The following is a 21,315-nucleotide window of genomic DNA, read 5'->3' on the forward strand; positions in this document are numbered from 1 at the left end:
TGAAAGGAGATACCACCATTAAAAAATGTGATCAAAGATAGTTTATTACTTCGTTTAATCTGCAGTTGTTTAAAGCTAGCTGGAATATAAGTATTAAGCATTATTGCTAAAACCGTATGTTAAACACAAGCACATTTTACGCTGCACATATATTTCTGTAATGTTACTGCCATGGCAAGATATTGTCAGATTATGTGAAAAACACGCCTGTAATGTTCAAGCACATTATCCTTTATTCAAGCACATTATCCTTATTTATTTCAGAGGAACTTTTTTCTCACCTGGACTGAAACCAGAACTCTGTCTCTACAAAGTAGCTCCACGAATCCCTTACTACAGCTCCAGAATGTAAGTCTGTAGTTCAGAGGGATCTAATAAAATCTACCAACTCTGTTTTACCTCTTGGTACTAAACACTGACTCCTTATCTTGAGGTGAAGATTTTGTGTTTAACTGTCACAGCATCTCAGTTTTGCATTCCTTGGACACACTTAGCAGTTCCACTGAAAACCCTCTGCCAAATCAGTAAATCACTTAAGCTGATTTTGCTGAAGTCAACGAGATTTCATGGGGAACACAGTGTTCCAATACAGGACAAATGTGTTTCTTTAATCAGCTTGTTTAAACTAGATGGCACTCCCTTGTTTAATCAAAATGAAAATCCTTACTGCTATTAAATCTTACATATCCTCTTTTTTTTTGTTTCCCCACAATCATTAAAATTTAAAAAACACTTGGCAGTTTCAGCAGAAACAATCTTGCTATGATTTTTAGAAGACTAATGGAAAAGTGACTGCAAAAGATGAAGCCTGCCCTTTGGATTCGTGCAACGGTGTACCCATCAGACTCATATTTTTCTCCCTCCCTGATGTTTCATCACTTCTTCAGTGAGGTCCACATGTGTCTAGCCTAGCCTTGGAGCTGGGTTAAGACTTTCAGAAAACAAAGCAGCAGCAGTCCTTTGATAAACAAACAGGCTGAAGTTAGTGCCCCCCTCTACTCTAGATGAGAGAACGCTTCTCCCCTCTCCCTGCTTTTGAGAAAATCATCGGGCCTTTGGCAACATTTTTTTAAAAGTGCCTCCATTTCAGATGTAAGCGAGATACATTCTCCTTTCTGTGGTACCTACAGATGTACACACAAACACACACATATTTCAGGCCATGTCTGCTGCCCTATTTCCTATCCCGCTGTTGCAAGCCAAGATACAAAACAGCTGGATTTCTATTGTATAATCCCAAAGGGGCAGAAGGCAGGTCTTCTTTTCCCCCCATATGTCTTGCAGTTCCTGGAATATTCTCTCTTCTTACCTAAGTGCATCAGCAGAAGCCTCTGTGAGGCTAAAAAAAGGGATTTATTTGATTTTCAGTTTGGCTTTTGAGGTTTATTACAGTTGGCAAGGTTGCGTGTTACCAGAGAAGCCTTCTCCTCTTTACCCTTAGGTTCTATTTCATTAGAGTGTCTTTTATCCTTTTTAATACCTTAATTAGCTGCTCAGAAGCCTTTTAAGTAGTGAAAGTGGTACTACTAATGTACAAATGCCAGCTACGAATCTCAATTTCTGCATTTATTTTTGCACTCTTAAATAACCACATATATTTTGTGCCCGTCATGGAGTACAGGCTGTTATTTGCTATCCAATGTTCACAATTAAAATAAAGAATCAGGGTTTATTCCATTTAAAAATCCCGTCTTAGATTCTCTTATACCTCAGTTGTTTTCCTTTGGTTGTTGATTTTGCAAATCTCACTAAATGTACTTGTTCAGAATTGCTTTGTATGGCTCTAAGTCTTTAAACTACCTATCATTTATTGGTGACTAGGCCAATAAAAATATAAATTAGGGTATTTTTCTTGGAGCCTGATATTCATTCTGATAGTAATGAAACAAACAAAGTATTTTCTCCAGTAAAGACAGTTCCTTCCTTAAATAATAAAATGTTCATGTTTGATGCTCACTGCACATAATTTGTTGAGTGATCAATTACAGCATGTCTGATCCACAGTCTCCTATTTCTAGATTTAATCTTCAGTGCTAGTAAATATATACAGGGTGAAGATCACAGCTGAGGATTACCCCTCAATGCCTAATAACAAGCAAAGCTTATTTTCTCTCTAAAACTACTCTACATAGCAAAGGCCTCCAGAGAAAACCCGCACTGCAGAATTTCCAAATACTGCCTGCTCTTCCTGCTTTTACATTCCTCAAACAAACTGGATGTACGAATTCAGGAGGTGTGGGAGAGGGACAACCAGTCTTTAGTCCAGATCCCAGTTTTCATACCTGGAACATGAATTGGGCAGTAGCATGGCTTAGGCACTGAAGTGTTGAGCCACAGGCATGCTAATTGAATCTACTTACTAAGAACCCCATAAAGTGAATCAACAGCCAAGAAAACTGGAAGAAAAATCACAGAGAGCATTTGAAATTCAACCCACATGCATAACCTTTGAGAAGCACATGTGCTCAAATGCAACATCCAGGCAAGTGGAGAAGCGCCAGGAAAATGGCTTGCGATTGATGCTATTATGCAATTTAACTCAGTCTTTGTTTGACTTTGGTGGTGAAAACTCTTATGAATTAGTTGACCACAGTGTTAACATACTACACGTGGATGCCAAGACCCAGTTGTCACATACGCTCTGCTCTGAACTACTCTTCTGGAGACATGAATGTCCTCTAGCTATTGCAGCCCAGATCAGCACTAAAACAGGGCTATTTGTCATCACTTTCTAAAATTCAAACCCAACAGAAGATACTGAAGGAGAAAAGGTTTTCTGATCCCTGGGTTTTGGGGAAATATATTACTGGATTTTTGAGAAAACGCATTATTGGATCTCCTCACCTGGTGACTCATTCTGAGCAGACATTTATGAGTAAGGCTCAAGAACTGGATGTTCTTAGGTTAATAAAAATAATCATGTAATAGTTCCTGACACCGAGCACTGCACGTGTTCCTCTAAAGAACTCGCAGTCACTACTAGCCTATGGCATGAGACAAATCCAGTGTACTAGATGTGAGCCACGCTGAGCTGCTCTGGGCTTGATCAAGATTCCTTTTTTCACTCCTGTTTTGTTTAATTCCAGTGTCTGTCCCTTCCCTAGCTAAATAATTAGGAAATATACGCAATGCTGTGAGAAGCTGCTGATCTGGTGCACTTGAGACTACACATCATTTAAAAATCTTTCTGGAAACTCTCTGATAGCTGTTAATATTTAGTACTGAAACCTACAACCAAACTTGTCAAAGGCCATTTACATGGGGAACTACAAATTTCCATTTCACTACCCTTAGTGGATTTAAGTCTATCCCTTGAAATGGTCTGTCCATTTTTCTGAAATGTGAATGGTTGCCATATCAGACATGCTGTATCAACATAAACCGCCCCCGATTTAAACCAATAAATAGGTTGTCAAAGGCAAACACAGAAATGGCATTAACACTCTGGAGTATTACACCGGTTAGAAGATTACAATTGCTGAAGATTTGGTACTGTATACAGAAAGGATTTGGGGCATTATCCAATCATGGTAAACATGATATTTTACTGGAAAAGAGGTGTGTGTTCCTGATTTATGCTCAGTTGTCAAGAAACTTGGAAAATCCCATTAATGTAAGAATTCCTTTAGGCAAGACATGATATTGTTGAAATTCTGCTACTAGCTGTGAGCAGCTGTCTTTCAAAACCTGTTCGAAAATAAATGCCACAAGAGTACAGAATCAAAATTTCCTTAGCCTAATTTCATAAATAGTGGAATCAGAGTGGAATAGGCAATAAAAGACAACCTCAGATCATCCTCCTCCTGGTTTCACACTTCATTCTCCTCACCACTATTTTACCTAGATATTCATAATTGAAACAGCTCTTCATGTTTCAGAATGGGATCCCAAAAGCAACCTTAAAGTTGCTTAACTTGAATAAAGTTATTATTCAAAATTGGGTGCTGCTCTACTTTATGAGTCTCAGCGACACAATCTAGAACACTCTAACACTGCTTAGGGTTACAGGCTCTTTAAGAGTTTCACTTGTAACAAATGTGTCCTGGAAGAATATATTTCATTATATTTGTGCATTAAGTGATCTGTGGTGACATACTCTCCTGTCGCTGTTCTAATGAAAACTCATTTTTAACAGTAATACTGTTCAGTAACCACAAAAATTTTGAGCTCAAAGTTTCTCAAGGTTATAAAACTAAAATGAACCTGTAGGAGAAATCAAAATCAGTATCCTTCTCATGATTTGTAGTCTGCATTCATTCTATATTTACAATTTAAACTACCACTATTTCTGTTTCACTTATCAATGGTATCAATGGTATTTGGATGACAGATGACAGATAACAACTCTTCTGTGCAGGAGTTGACTTACGTTCTTCCTCTTTCGGATCAAGCTGCGTAACACTGACAGACAAGCGATCTACACGTTCCTGTAAGGAGTTGACTCTGAATGAGAAGCTGTGTGCTTCATTGAAAAGTTCTCCAAATATGTCTTCCGCATATTTACCTGAAATAGGAGAGAAAACAAAAAAATAAATTGTGCCACAAGACAGCCAAGTGAGTATGTCTATAAAAATATTTCTGATGACTAATGTGTTTAAATCTAAGATGTATGAGTATTACCAGTAACAAACTGTACTTAATTAGCTTACTAAGAATGCTTAAGAAAAATAATAAAAAAAGAAATGTTTAATTTGCAATTTATCATAAATTAAATTGTTTAATACACTACAGGACAGATCTTCAGCTGCCATAAGCAGACTGACTTTGGTGACATCCAAGGAACCGATTTAGTTCCTTTGGTATAAAAGGATGATTCACAGCATCTGAAGCTGCTCCCATAAGAGGATTAACTAATCTTTCCAAGTGAAATTTAACTCAGCATTTCTCAGAAAGAAGTACTTCTTCTATTACTACTGTTCAGAAGATCTTTCAAAAAGGAGGATTAGATATTTACATCTAGTGTAATTTGAGCCAGCCTATTCATACACTAAAATAATACATCTTTCTTTGAAGGATCAAAATCCTAGTAATTGGCCAATTTCTACAGAAGTAAAGAATAACAATCTTCTTTATTCACTCCAATGGGCATCCCACATTTAACCCAACAGAAAAGGAGATTCAGATATCATGAAAAAAGGAAGAGTACTGCATTTCTGCCTTACAAGAGCAGCACTCCTTTATAGTAGCAGCTGTGCTACTGACGCTTGGGATTAGTCTGGATAGCCTGGCAGCGTCACTGAAAAAGGCACCAGACTTTAGCAAAGTTCGGACCCATATTTCTAAAAGATCACAAGATAGGTTTTTAAATGATCTATCATACTGTGTGTGTATGTGTGCAATTTGTGTGTCATTTGTGCACTTGCAATGTTTTTGGAAGGATAATCACACAAACTACTTGGTCTGCATGCAAGTTTTGGAAAGTAAAATAGAAAAGAAAAAAGAACAGAAAATTTTGCCTTTTTTAGATGATAGATCTAGAGTGACCCATAAAAATGGAGATGCTTTTAAAAAAAGATACTAAAGTGACCCATACCAGAATTAAATCCTACCGGTAGTGTGGAAACTATATACCATGAAGCAAACCCAGGGCTAATGCATACAATTTATAAAGACCTTAAGGAAGGGCAATAGGAAACCAGCACAACTACGAACAACAGAACACAAAAAAGGGTAGTAGAAGAAAAAAGGTAACCATCAAAAGCTGAGGCCCTGTAAAAATGAAGAAAATGGAAAGGATCTGAAATTCTGGCATATTAAAGGTAAAAAGCAAAATAAAGATAGGCCAAATATTAGCATGAGGAAAAAACAGTCATAGAGTCAGAACTCCTAAATACTGCTCCAAACCCATAAGTGGCAAGAAACCTGCCAGGGAGTCTATGGAGGCAGCTGGTAAGGAAGGGGTAAAGGAGCACTCAGTAAAGACAAGGTCATGGCACACGAGCTAAACTGACCCTTTCCACCGGTGCTCACAGGGGAAGGAGGTGCAGAGAGTCTCAGGCCAGAACTCTTCCTCGTGAGATACTCGGCACAAAAACTGAAATGACTACAGAAAAGCTTAGGGAAATAAATGGACAAAATGAACAATAAAATATAAGCAGCAATCTGTAAACCTGCTTAATATCTGCAGCCTGGAAAGTGGGAAGCAAAAAAACAGTAGTTCTAAAACATTTTTTGTGCAGCATCTGGAGAGCTACCGGCTACCACGCCTGCCACCTATACCAAACAAATTAGTACAAGCATCATTATTAACACATTTCTCATTATAAAGAGCTGAATTAATGGATGCCTGGATGACCTACTTGAGAACAGTCAACATAGCTCTTGTTAAAAGTATTCCTTGAAGGATTTATAAACACATGGATGGAGTACTATGATCTAGTGACATTTCCAAGAGAGATTTTAAAGTCCCTAACATGGAAAAGGGAAAAGCATAGTATGGATAAATATTTATCAAAAGATAGGAAATGGAGGATAGGAGGAAACAAGCGGTCTTCACCGTAGAGAAAGGTGAGGTTTGGCAAGTCTCTGTGCTGGGGCCTATGCTATCCCAGATATTCACAAATGACCTGAAAACACTGAAATTAAAGTTTTCCTGGTAGCACAAAATCACGGAGAGGTACCACACTGAGCATTAGTAAAAGCTGCAGCTGGCTGAAGAGGTTCCCAAGCTGGAGGTGCAGACTGGGGCATTACGAGGGGAGCATCGTGCTTGCTCGCCCAGCTCTAGTGCTTCCTGCGATCCACAAGAGCAAGAGCAGAATCTCTTTCAACTACATTTAAATTTACATTTAGTACATATACATTTAACTTTGCAGATAACATATTTCAATATATTCTAATTATTCAAATAAATTAGATGACTCAGAGTATTCACAGGCATACAAATTAAAATTAAGATCAAGTGTAAAATTTCATCTATGGAATAAAAAGTAAAATTAGAAGGCTCTAAAACCCACCAACTTCCTCTACAAAGACATACTTTAAGGCTACAGTTTGTTTTATCTTCATCATTTCATCAAGCTTACAATTCACCTGCCTCACTAATGAGCCCCGACTGCAAATAATCAGCCTCACAATCTTTTTATTATGCTGCATGCAGCCACAAACATTGTGCAGAATAATTTGCCCAGGCTTATAAACACTAATCCCTCAAATGAGACATACATTTAAAACAATCTGTGTGTTTGAAGTGGTATGCCAGCCATAATGCCTGTACCTACGTGCCTGCTGGCAGCCTCCTTTTCAACTTGAAGTTTATTTAACTAAATGCTGTTTTTTTTTTCCAAGCAAATGTTTGCTTTTAGTGAAATGGACAACTTTTGCTCAAAACATACTGTGTGTGCATATTCGTATGTACATAACATTTATAATCCAGGATTTGCGATGTGATTAAATGCGCATAATCTAGATAAATAACTTCAGTTTCGAACAGTGCACAAAAGATAGGACAACGCTGAACACCACACAGCAGTACAAAATCTCGTCTGAAGAAAAATCTGACAATAAAAACATGACATCCTAAATTGAGCTCAGTGCTGGGTCTCAGAAAATAAAGCTGATCTCATTGCAGTTAATGTGTAAGCAATACGTTAGAATGGTAAAGGACCAAAATTAATTCTATCATATAGGCAGAACATTGCCAGTCTGTTATTACTACTGAGGACACGTGTATCCTGTTTGTTTCTTCAAAGCCGGCACTGGCATTTCATGCAGGACTATGCAGAGAATGACAGACGACTGTGACAATTAAAGTAACGCCGCAGGAGCTCGGTCACAGCTGGATACTTAATATCTGATTAGAAAGATCAGTGATCTTATTTGCCTATTCAATTAAACGACAATATAGACTTCTGCAAATGCATAATTTCAACATCTGTGATGAGTCCATTTTAGTGTATTTGCAAAACATGCTTAATTGACCGGAACTACACATTGAATTTGCCATTTTTGTAACAAAAAAAAATCTGAATACTCTCCAGTATTACTAGCTCTACTTCTCCAACCATCAAGCTGGCATTTATTTTTATTATTAGAATATTGTGTTTCTCACTTACACGCGAGACTACGTTACTATTTACATTTAATTAAGGAATATATTATTCACATTATGGCCCTTCTCCACAAGGCTGTTTTCATGCTAACCCATCAATAAGGAAGGGATACAGGAAGGCAGCTCCCTCTGGCGTCAGTCAGTGCCCTTCTTGTGACAGCCAAATAAAATGTTTGGATGTGACACACAGCCCTTCCTTCCCCTGGGAACTTGGGAGATTTTTGACAGCCTTTTTCAAAGGATTCTTTTCCTGACATTAAAGGCAGACCTGTGATAAGGCACCATTACTAGCTTAAAATAGAATAAAAACAATATTGCTCACTGCCTTCTTCTTTTTTTTAATTAAAACCCTCAAAACATGTATCATCCATGCCTGTTCATCACCATGGTAGTAAGTACACAATGTCTTACAAAATTGGAAAGGCTGCTGATCAGCTTTATGGTTCTCATCTCTTACCAGTTTTTCTTCTTAATTTCTGTTTTATCTCCTGAATCTTTTCTCCATAACTTCTCACACATTTAAAAACGTTGTCCAGCATTGGTTTCTGTGCACAACCGAATAATTTCTAATTAAATGCACGCAGCATTATGAAGGGATATGAATCTTTGAACGCAGAAGAAATCTTTTTTCTGTCTCACTCCTGGGACTGAGGAAGTCAACTACTACCATTATCTACAGTTTTGAACCTTATTCCGACCTCATTAAACATTTAATTGAACCCATATTTTTTCAAGCGTGGCAGCTGCATCTCTTTTAAACCATATATTGTGTCGTACAAGTTCCTAGAACCATGCTACCACCCTGCAGGATCAGGGAATAAATTAGCAGCTCCCCAAAAAGTCAAGCCCTTAAACTGATCCGAATTAGGGCATTCTCTATGCTGTGTCCGCTAGCAAACCCAGGGGAAAGGACAATTAAATGGATCATTTCACGGCAGTCCACCAATTACCACCAGATTTTTGTTACAGTCTCCCAGACAAGAGATGTTCGAAATATAAAAGCAACTAAATATTATTACTATTATATAGTTATTATTGTGTGTTTATAATTATTATAATATAATTATTAATTATAATTGAAATTATGCCTTGTTTAGTCATTTGATTTTTAAAAAATACATAAATTGATAAAAGATTAGAAAAAATAAGCCAGGAACTGTCTGCTACTCATCTACATGAAATAATATGCTATTTCTTGATTTCTACTATTTCAATCCCATTTACTACTAAACAATATTTTGTCCAGTAAATTTTCAAAAGAAAATAAAAGAACAGAACAGAAACAGGTAGGAAAAAAGCCTCAAATCCTGCTTCACAGACCCTTCTCAGCACGCTATATTATGCCAAGTTGCATTATTCACTACTAAATAGTTTCTTCCCACACAATATAGCATGCATACTTGAAAATACTCTTTCAGGATTACTAATTACTATAGAAAGCAATAACAATATATAGCCAGAGCGCCTTGATAAAGCCAAACAAGACAGTTACTCTAATTCTGATAAAAAATATTTCCCTCCTCCATTAATTCTGACATAAAACTTTAACACATCCATTGCCTGTTGATCCCATTTCACATCTCAGCTTCCTTAATTTTCTTTTCTTGAATGTCTGAGCAAAAAGGAAAGCATAGAGGGGTTATATGGGTCTTAATTACTTAGTAATTACTTAGTAAGTAGCAATCTGTCACTGGATTATTAAGCACACTTTTGGCATAACACAAAGAATAAAATGAAAAAAAGAAAGGAAAAGCACTGGAAAAACCTACAAAATACAACACAACGCATTAAATTTAGACACATCTACTGGTGCAGAGGGACATTCAAAACAGAAGAATTACTTGGGCTAGACTTTTATTCTGAAAAACAAAGGTTTAACATGAAATTGGAAAAGGGAAAGAAGAGAAGAAGGAACAGTCGGCGGGTCCCCAAACACTAATGTGAGGCTGCAGGGAAAAGCGTGGTGTGGCTGGAGCAGGTTCTGCTTCCCAGCTGGTGTCCTCTTGGAAAGGACCAAAAGACCAAAGGATCTTGGCCTTGTTGTGTGAAATATGTGAAGGTCTTTCACAGAGGGTCACCTTTCCCTGCGTGCTCAACCTAGATTTTAACTTGAGGAGAAGTTGTCTTTTCTTTTTTTTTCCTCTGGAAAAACATATGGTTTGTGCAGCACAGAAACCAAAGCTCTTAGTACGTGGGTGGAGGGACAAGTGTGATGTGGTGGGAACAGATTTCTGTTTTTCAGCTCGTTTCCTCTCGGGAAGGAGGTCTGCACAACGGGCCTGCATGGACGTGCATCCCCCTCCCTCGCCTCCTCCTGCAGCCAAGGTAGCTCCAAAACATCTCACCTCGCCGGCCACAAAGGAGCTGACATCTTTCCTGTCAGACAGGTCTGGCCAAGAACAGCTGCTTCTGCCAGGCACAGGGGAAGCCCAGAGTTCCTAGAGCAAAATTCATTCTTTCCCCAAAATACCAGCCCCTGGCTGGGCCAGTAAACAGCGCCAAGAGGCCTCCCAAGCTCTGAGGAGAGCGGCTCTGTCAGAAGGCAGCAGCTTCCCTTAGTGCAGCTGGTTCTTCTCCCTGGCCACGGGCAGGTTTCAGCACTGCTCCCCCTTGCCCCAGGGCGACAAAGACAAGCCACAGCAATCAGACATGGTGGCAAATGACCGTGACTTGGCCTTGAGCAAGTGCTCAGCGTCCCAGAGCAGACACCTGCAGCCTCCCGACCTCCAAGTGCTCCTGCTGCGATGCCTCTGCTGACCCAGCTCAGCAAGAACACGACGCTGACGTTTCCTCTATGGATGCTGATTCCAGGGAGGATGCACTTGTGACAGCAGAAAATGAGAGTGCTCTTGTCCCAGGAGATGTTACCAAGCCCCCGGAGGAAGAGTCACATGGCAGAAAAGACCCCTTTTGCCCTACATCCTCCCCTGCTCTTGGAGAGCTTTCAGTCAGCTGCATTTACCTGAACCACGAGTCAGGCTCCCAGCCCTACCACACTGCTGTGGCCAAGACCTTCTGGCTGGGCCCACAAGGAAATGTCCCAAAGGGAGCCCACCTCACCTATCCTTGAGTCTGACGCTCAGCACAGGCTCAACCTGCACAGAGACCCACAGACCGACACATGGAGAAGCTCAGGACAGCCACCACGCAGGGCATGGTGGCAGATGCATTGGCCATGAGTGCTCAGGATCATAGGGCACAGTAGCAACCTAGTCCCTGCTGGTTAGGGCCTCAGCCCCATGTGCCTGGGGGTGACAGGGCTGCCAACGGAGCAGCTTTAACCAGCTTCCCCGGGCAGGAACCATGAGCCAGGGCACCTAGGAGCACCAAGAGAACAGCAGCACCCACGAGAGTGGTCATTCAGCATCATCCCCCATGTTCGTGTGCCTATACCCGAACCTCCTCTCAGGGCTCTCTGGAAAAAGGGAGACTCTGGGGGAGACTCAGGAGCTTGACAGCAGCCATCTGGCCCTTCACAAGCTGCCTTTCCCCTTGCAGATCTTCCGCAGAAATCTGAGATATCTGAGATCTCGGTAGGAGAGTTCCTGGAGGACACGAACACCAAGAAGCTCATCCCCAGGAAGGGGCAGAAGGGTGCAGTGAGGATGACAGCCCTGGGAGAGCACAGCGTGAAGCAGGAAGAAAACAGAGACAAGGGACAACAGAAGGAAGATGCCATGAGCACTAGGCAGGCTCTGCCAGAGCGGCTGGTTGCCTGTGCCCTCAGGGAGGAGCAGGAGGAAACAGCCAGGCAGATGGCCCTGGCAGCACACGGGCTGAGAAAGCAGCAGAGAAGAAGGATGGCCAGACAGACCATGAGAATGAGGCCGTGAAAATGGAGCAGCTGGAAGAGCCCGTGGCTCTCCTTCCCCCGACAGCCATCTCTGCCCGCTCTGACACGCTGTGTCCCAGGCAGCAGCCCTTGCTCGGCAGCAGGGTGCCGCAGGCCCCGCTGCAGCTCTCTGCTGCGTCATGGCGCGGCAGGAGGGGCAGCGCGAGGCTGCAAGTGCCAGACGTGTCCCCAGCTGGCGGTTGCCCTGGACACGTGTGGGCCAGCAGCAGTGGGGACGCAGGCCACCACCCGAGGGAGGCACCAGCGCCACGCGGCTGCCGCGGCCTCCCTCATGGCATTGAGGGAGCACCACCAGCCAGTGCTCCAGGCCCCATCCTGGCCCCCAGGGCTGGGACAATGGGCACCTGTGAGCCTGGTGGAGCTGAGCAGCCTGCAGAGCCCTCTCCCTGCACTGGGGAGGACAGTCGTGGCATTTCCCTCCACAAACCCTCCATGACTTCCCATGGCGCTGGCACCTTTCAGGGATCACGGTGCCACCTCTGCACGACCAGTTTGCTTCAGGGCTCCTAATCATCACCCTCCTCTACCATGGATATGCCTCTTCCTCGACCCCCATGCTCGCTGCAATTAACTGCTCTATGAGCAGCTATTTCTCTCCAAGGCTTGCAAAGCAGCTCAGAGGCAGGTGATGGTGGCAGAGATGGCTGATATTTACGGAAACAAATCGTGCTGCAATGGTCGTAGGCAAATTACTCATTCTCCTTGGGCTTTTCTTAACCTTTCAGTGGGACATGAGAGAAAAACTCAAGCACTGCACTGGGCTGTAGGCAAGTGCTTTCAACCAAAACCTAGAAGGATGCTGCACACACATTTCAGGATTCATAACACCTGATACTGCTGCTCCTTTCCAAATTCTCACAGTTGCACAAAGCTACAGGAGGTGCTGCAGATTAGCAGTGAAATCTGCTGGAGCACACGGCGGACACCAGATCTCACCCCAAACTACCCAACAAGCCTCCTAACCTTCTCTTGGGAGAAGGATCTTCTCCTGTTTTTGTCAAACCTAGAGCTGCATCCGACCGGGAAGGAAAAAATGCATGGGTCTACTAAAAACAATGAAAGGCATCTTGACAGTACTCTTTTAATATATATATATTTATTTTAATAATTATATTAAAATTATTAATAAATTATATTACTTTAATATAATTAAAAACTTACTTATGAACATGTCAATGTTTACTAACTAAACAAATGCTTTATTCTGTAGCCATAACAAAAAAAAATAAGTGTCAGTGGTACTTTCCAACTCCCAGGTTTTTAAAGATATGGCCTGATAGAAAATGAATTCCTAAATTAAGACATTCTTTACTTGCTGTTATTTTTGCTCTATTGCTCACGTTGTGCAGCTGAATTGTGAAATTACCCAAGATAAATTTTATTTTGAAAAATGAATACTGAACATGAAATCAGAAAAGGGGAAGAAAAGTAGGAACAGTTAATGAGTCTCCAAGCCCTAATATAATTCCAGAATTTGGCAAATACTAGAAAATATTTTGATTGAATGTTCTACAAAACATCACACGGAGTACACAAAAGCAGGCACTACAGTATAAAACTATGTCACTGTTAACTAAAATAGCACACACCTAGATATCTACACTCATTCTTTTGTCTGGAAGTATAACTTATGTATGTAACCTGAGCAAGACAAAGCAGCATGTGCATCAGCAGTAACAGGTTATTAGTAGCGTGTCTACACTTTTCTGAATATAAAATAGGATCATATTAGCCATGTGGAACATTTACAGTTTGACAGGTACTTTTCATCTAAATAGAAAAAAAAGTCTTTTGAGGTTTTTTTGACCTTAAACATTAGTCAAAAACACTTTAAAAAATGAACAGTTCTTTAAAAACATGTTATCTCTATGTACATTCACACAAAGGGCATTTGTGGATTCAGATCAGGAATATATCTGTTTGCATACAAATGCATATGCATTTTTGAGGCTTTATCAGAACATATGGGGCTCCACTCTCCTTCCTATGGCTCTGCAAGGCTACAAAAATGTACAACATTTGATTATCCTCAGCTCTAACTGAGAAAGATTCTGAAAATACAAACAAAGCAGAGTAGGTAGTGTATGTTGCAAATAATGCAACTAAAATGCAGTTATAGTAATCCTTCTTTAAGTGCTTATCTGTAAGTACATTCACCTGGTTGAGTCTAAGTAAGCCCCCTGCTATACTAACAAGTATTTAGGTTATCAGAGAATTTTGCAAGCCTTCTCAAGAAGGAAAATGATTTTAGAAACACTCTAGCAAATATTCTCTCTGAAAAATGCAGACTAAAGTACTAGGGGAAGGGTTTGATCTTTGCACTGTAAGAGATGAGAGTCTGTGGAAGCCGAAGTCTATGGAGCAACCCTAAACACAAAGGAGCAAGGATTATGCTTATTTCTTGCTAAGGCGCAACTTCAATACAGCCTTCAGCCAACTCTAACCAAAACTGTAAAAAGAAAAAAAAATATTTGGTAAGATTCAGGTTGTCTCCAACTCCTTCTGCTGAGATGACAGCTAAGAGGAAGAAGGTCTTCCCTGGGAAGCATAACCATAATCACTTTGTTCAGAAGGTTATTTTCCATTGGGAGCATTTGAATCTCACAGCTCAGTGGCTATGAGACAGTCTGAAGGCTCAGAGACTCAGCTCCCTCCTAACTTGGAACAAGATCTTTGACAAGTTGAGTGGTTGTGGGCGAGCAAACTCTAGAAAACCATATAATAAATATAGCTCTCAGTAAAGCTAACTAAGAACCTATCGTTAAGAAAACACGTGAGTAGTCCATGACGACAGGAAGTGAGGATCCCAAAGGCACAATCAGAGGGAGCACTGGGCAGATATATTCTAGCTCCACTGGCCAGGAAAGCGGAGCTTGGCTGGGTCAACCAACCCAGGTGAAATTACTGACTCTAGGTTTGAGGACATTTACTCATCGCCCCATTATTACTCGGGATGGAGATCAGTTTCATTACTGCCACTGGTGAGAGGTCGCTGCCACACTGGGGAGACAACAGAAGAAAAACAAACAAAAAACCAAACATCTTAGAGGGGATGGGGACTCTGAAATGTAGAATAAGCCTTTGCTTGTTCCAAGTCCATCAGTTCCCTTATTCCAGGTTTATCAGAACACCTTCTCTAGCATCCCAAGGCACCCATGGTAATAACGAGAAGAAGCAGTAGTGAATGCTGAAGAAAATCCAGGCAGAGAATACTGAATGGCCTTGTGAGCAGTGAGAATCGGGACTGCTAAGGCAGGAATTTGCCGTAGGGATTCTGCTGCTTCCACAATACCCACAAAAGATGTAGATGCAGATCGAAGCAGGGACCAGCCTCTCATCATGCATCATGTGGGTGATTTACCAGGTGCGGAAGATGATACCCAGACAGGATGGTGAGGGAGGCTGCTCTTCGAGATGAAATGTGTTGGTTCTCAAGATTAGCTGCAGACCTTACCTTGCTGGCACGTATTTCTGGAGAGATATTTCCTGCGTTTTGAACATAACACTTGCAGCTTTGGCAAACTGAAGCTTTTCCTGAGGTGAGAAAATGTCTCACACAAGAACAACAGTGTTTAAAACACTTCTGGTTGATGACATGATAAGTAAAATTTAAGGAAGAAAAGGGTTAGAAAGAGAAGAGTTTGAGAGAAAGAAAAAGGAAGATAAATAATATACTCCTCCTGCAAACTTAAAAAAAAAAAAACTAACTAGGAAAACATGGTAAAAAATGGAAAATCATACAGAGAAGGGAAGAGGGGAAAAGTTACTGTTAGTTGAAGTTCATTTTTTACTAACATAAAATGCACTCCAGCTTTGCCAATTGAGTTATGCTTTCTTTCTTTTGGGAGCATGTTCTTTCTTTACAGAGATGTAGGATAATAAAGCGAAACTACATCTTGCTATTAAGAAAAAGTTTGGGCCTGGATGCTTGCAATATAAATATTCATAATAGGAACACGCATACAGCTTCAATATTGTTGAAAAATTAGGTGTGTGCTTTTCTAACACAATCAGATACAAAGATGAATGGTTGGGAAATTAGAACCTCCATTGCTGTTGTGCGGAGAGTTACTTTTGCCACAGGGCTCAGAAAAGCTGTCAGAAAACAGGACCTTTTATGAAGTTAGAGGAGACTTAGGATAGACAGGAAAAAAAACTACTTCTTGGCAATTTTCTGTGTTGAATCAAGACTGAGTGATGTGTTTTCATGCTCCAGGGAGAAAAGCAAGGATCATCAATCAAAGGAGACACTATAGGTATTTCTGTCCTTTCATCTTTACTTATTTTAAAGGTCAAAAAAAAATTCAAACCGAACAATTAAAAGCAACCGATCAAACTATGAAAGGATTTAGAATTTGTAAAGAGACACATAGCAACTACTGCTGACATGCAGATGTTAAAACTCTTATGTTAAAACACAACAAAATGGGATTCCTGTCACATTATAGAGAGCATTTCTGCAGGCACGTTCTATTTGCACGTGTTAGCTAAGATCACAGAACATAGATCTGCTTGGTCTGAAAGGTCTTCCCGAAGTTACTCATTTCAACCCCCTTCTCACAACAGGCCCAGCTGCATCAGGTTGCTAAGGGTCTGAATCCATTCAAGTTCTAAGTATCTACAAGGATGGAGAACTAACTGCACATATGACAAACCTCTAACTTACCTTTTTTAAATAATATGTTTCAGCATCATTTGAAGCACTGAAAGCTCTAGTTCTACCATTGTGCTATTTGCCTATATCATATTAGTAGAAAGGTGAGGAGTGCTTGGTCCTAAAAGCCATAATGACAAAGATTAATCCTCCATCTGAGGGCGGGTAAGTGAAAAAACCTTAGAGGCAGAAATGACTAAGTGCTAATCAAGTTCCAGACTATTCGTTTGAATTCACATAACTTTGCTGTCAAAAGCAGCTTTACTTTAAAGGAAATGAAGCCCTACCAGAGCGCTCAATCACACGCCTCCGAATTAAACCCTAAAGCTTTGCCTACCACTTGAAGGCTGATTCTCCAACATATGCATTATCTACAGAAAACAAGAAGGGAAGGACCGCGGAGAAGCTGGTTGCCAGGGGACGGCTGTAAAACTATGCCTGCTGGCTATGACTCACGGAAGACGATGGAAATTTATCTGCATGTCAGCAGGCCGCATTGTACGCCGTAACGGCAAAACACAATGCAAAGACAGGCTAGTTGGGCTTAAGCATGTAGGACAACATTCCCATGCTAGAAAAACTCCCAAACCTTTTTTGCATTTGTATCGCTGCAAGCACAAACAGGCAGAAAGGCAAAAGGAATCAGAATCAAAATCCTTTTAAAGGTATTCATATGCCTTTATAATGGGATTGCCATTTTTATACAGCAATCCACGGGGTTGCTAATAAATATGTATTAGTTTGCAAAACATTGAATTGCAAAGAAAAAATGAAGTTTTCAATTAAAAAATACCCAGTATAAACCAAAAATTTACGAAGTGAAAAGTTAAATTAGTTGATTGCATGAAACTCAGAAAAGCAACAGTTGTCATCAGTAATTTACTTGGTCTAGACACCGTCTGTAGAAAAACAAACACCCCGATGCCATTTGCAAAGAAGAACAAAAGACTGAAGCAATAAGCTCCTGCTCATCAGTGCTTATTCAGGGTGACCTATTCTGGGCTTGCTGGTGGCTTTTAAAAAACTAGCATCTTTTCCCTCCTCTTTTGCCTTCATTTTATCTCCAGCTTTATGTTCCTTTTGACCAATGTTGTGCCACAAGCTCATGCCAGGAACTGCTCTCAAGTAAAATGAGCTATATATGTATCTATATATATATTTAGGGCTCATCATGATGTATGCACACTTAGAACTGTAGAACCACATCCCTTTTACAGAAGAGTAGTAATTATAGCTATATTCCCTTGAAAAGGTCTCTCAAATAATCATAGTCAAATAGCATTAGGCGGGCTACATAACAGATCTGGGACCATTTAGCAGATGTTCTTCAAGATTAAGCTTTTTTTTCTCTTAATCAAATTCTTTCTGTTCTGGCACTGCTTCATCCTGATCTCTTCCTGAACAGTCATGTAAGGAGCGTCAGCCATAAGGTCTGTATTTCAAGAAAACATAGCAAACACAGCCAAACCTCAAAACATAAGCACTGACTTATGCTGAGTTGGGAATTGTTTTTTAAAATTGAAAAGCTAAGTAGTTGGGTTATTTGTTTTAAAAGTCAAATCAAGCTTCCCAGTGAAAATATCAACTGCTTATATAAATATGAGGTCATCATCCTTGACTGACATGGGTAATCACAAGATTAATGTAAGTTTGATTTCCCACCTATGAAAACTTGCCTCCTATGAAATCCCTCCAAATGGAATATACAACCAAGTAATAATTTTTAAAACAAGACAAAGTAGAAGAAATTAAGTCAATGTTAATATGAGTGACTTAGGAGGCTAGTACATGAAGGCTAGTTCAAGAAAAGCTTTTGGCTAAATGGAACAAGATCATACACAAGTCATGATCTCTATTGCACCCTTCACAAAAAAACAGTTTTAAAGGGTTAAATTATTTTCCTTGCTGTTACCAAAGTTGTACTACTAATGTTCATATATTTGTTCTGTAAGCACCCCTGTTTCAATTGCATAATTCCATGTCCTCAATTACAGTCTTCAACCTAATAGTAGCCTAACTGCTTTGAAAAGCTGCCAAAACACAGCACTGTGGTATCCTGATGGTATCCTATACAGTATACCATCAAACCAATGACCAAATCAATCTAATTAACAAATTAGGCTACATCCCTAAGGTCCTGAGACACTGAAGAAGCTGAAAGACTTTTCACTCTGCATGTATATGCATGTACTTCTTAATATTTAATGTGTTGGCAGTCTGGAAAATACTAGTGTCCTAGTGGTTAAAAAGCACTTACAGTACTAGAAATTCAAACTACTAGATGCTGGTTCATCTGACAACTCTTTAAAGTTGTTGCAACTTGTGGAAAAAAAACAAAAACAAAAACATTTTTTTCAGAAAATCTCCTCCAGGGTTCAAGAGCTTCAGACATGCTCACTCCTTTGAGCATGTAATGACGGAAAAACAGCTGCAGGAGGAAGAAAGAACCTTCAGCTGTTCAAAATCCTATGCAACAATTAATTTCTCAATTTATTGCTTTAAAGACAACTACTATTTTTTTTTTCTTCCTTAATGACCACAATATCACCAACCATGCAAATTACGATATTTAAGCAACCATGGATGTATTCCGCTTCACGGCATATTCCTTACTTAGCAATAGCTCTAGTTTAGCAATTACTGATTTCATTAAATACCAGATATCTTCTCCTATTTTCTTCACTGGTAGTAGAATCATACGGCTGAACATCTTTGAGATGTTCAGCCATATACTACTTCAAAAAGTATTTGCTACTGCAAATATCCCCTTGGAAAACTAAGTTTACTCTCACCAGCTACAAAAGGACGGGATTCAAAGCTCAGGCATGACTCTCTGGCGGTAACCTGAAAAGGTGCTCCCATTTCATCTACAAGAACTGTGAATGCAAAACATATTAGTGCTAAATACAGCTAATAGGACAGCATACTTACTTAAGCTACTGAGCTGTCTGATTATATTTGCCAAGGAAATATTGGTGACACATTCCAGTTCATTCTTGATTCCTCGGGGCAGAGCTGTGTGGCACAGGTGCCTGGGATCGATGTTCCTTTTTACCAGTGGCATTCTGAAACGTATCAGAGGACCAGCACACCTGTAAAGAAAGGAAACAAAATACCATAATAAGTTTAATTGCACTTTAAAATCAGATTATGTCTGTGTTAAATTGAGTAAACCTAACAAGATACATACATATATATATATATGTATGCCTCTGCACTACTGAAGGGATTCATTTGCTCTAAATGTGAGCACATGAATCTTTTCTTATCTGCCCAGTGAAAGACTATTTCATTCTCTATCTTGTAAACCTTTACCTGACTCAGATGTCAGCGAAGTGACAAGTAATATCCTAAAATTCATGATTCTTTCTCCTCCTCCCAGAAAAAAAAAGACAGAAAAATCTCATTTGCAATACAAAAGTATCAGAGAATAATTTCCTGCTTGATGCACTACTTCCTTATTCAGACCAAAGTCCGGCAACAATTTCTACTTATCATGAAGTTAAAGTCAAACTAGCTTCCTATTAGACCTCAAAGGCAGATATGATCCATTCATTAAGCAATTCCGTGTCACTAGCAGAAGTCATCCTTCTAATCTAAACATCACTTCTGAGTCACACACGACCAAGGTAAAAACAGAGAAGATCTTTCCCTTCCACCCACACTGCTAACTGGCAAGAAATTTAGCTAAACTGAAGATGCATCTTTCAAGTACAAGAGTCTCCTCAACGGACTTGTAGTGCGAACTGCTCCATAATTCAAAAGACCTGCCCCTGCTCCCCCTTTCTGACCAGCATATCGTGCTGTGAGTGAAAGGCTTGCAATTATTAGAACCCACAGAACCAACTGAAAGGAGCTTCCCATCAAGCATGTGCAGCAGCCTTTTTGTCTTATTAAAATCTGTTTAAGAAAACTTCTTTTTAATGAAAAATAAATTTCTACAATTTTATAGTTTTTGTCATCTGCTAAGTAAAACTGAATAATCAATGTAAAAGATCTACTTTACACCTAAAAAATGGTTAAAATTGGTATTGGCATAACATAGTCTCACTCCTCATTGATACTAGGATGCAGCCAGGACTTCCTGCTGTACCACAAATTAAGTCTTCTCCACAGGCACATTTAGCCACCTGTTTTCTACCTGGTCAAAATGCAGAGATTTCTTGGCTAAGAGTAACATAAAGCAGAAGTGACAGGAGCTGACCTAGAATGCAATAAGAAATTAAAGAGTCCAAGAAGAGAGAAAATTAATATTTTTTTCTCCTACAGATTACTCAGTCTTTTCCTTGCCATTTTTCCTGAGGGAACGTATTCTTTTGCTGAAACCAGGGTGACCCTGGCAGGACCTAGTCTCCCTCAGAAATTCATCCATGCTTCCCGTATCTGCTTTGACTCTATTCAGTGCATTTTAGTGCAACTTTATTCCCTCTATTTTCCTCAAAAAAGCAACAAAATTGTAATTAGTAATTTAGTTTCAAAAAAAAAAAATCAAACATGCATTGTTGAGGTAAATTAACAGTTTGTTTTCTTGAAGGAACCACTAACATTTAAATCTAATACCTAAATACAACAGAGCTAACAGCCGCATGCAAGCAACACAAAATACAGAGTGCAGATACGGACTCTGTCTCAGAGGCAGTGTGATGTTAGCAGGAGGCATTTTACCTGCTGGTACAACACCCAGGGGCAGCATGAAGCGAGGGGGGCCATGCAGGCCCCGCCACGGCCATTTCTGCAGCAGTGGGAGCATATGAACAC

At 40.1% G+C, this 21,315-nt stretch overlaps 1 protein-coding gene across 1 annotated transcript in view; it reads right to left on the minus strand.

Annotated features, from left to right (window-relative positions):
* Positions 1 to 21,315, minus strand: part of WASF1 (WASP family member 1) — a 72,874-nt gene that overhangs the window by 8,223 nt on the left and 43,336 nt on the right. Inside the window, exons 2-3 of the mRNA XM_088522490.1 lie at positions 19,489 to 19,649; positions 4,370 to 4,504 (exon numbers count right to left, since the gene is read on the minus strand). Coding sequence (XP_088378616.1) covers positions 4,370 to 4,504; positions 19,489 to 19,621 — 268 coding nt within the window. The 5' untranslated portion in view covers positions 19,622 to 19,649. The remainder of the gene's footprint in view (positions 1 to 4,369; positions 4,505 to 19,488; positions 19,650 to 21,315) is intronic.

Source organism: Tinamus guttatus, unplaced genomic scaffold, assembly GCF_059628265.1.
Source record: "Tinamus guttatus ecotype Peru unplaced genomic scaffold, ASM5962826v1 Tinamus_guttatus_pri_ptg000010l, whole genome shotgun sequence".
Taxonomy (NCBI): Eukaryota; Metazoa; Chordata; class Aves; order Tinamiformes; family Tinamidae; genus Tinamus; species Tinamus guttatus.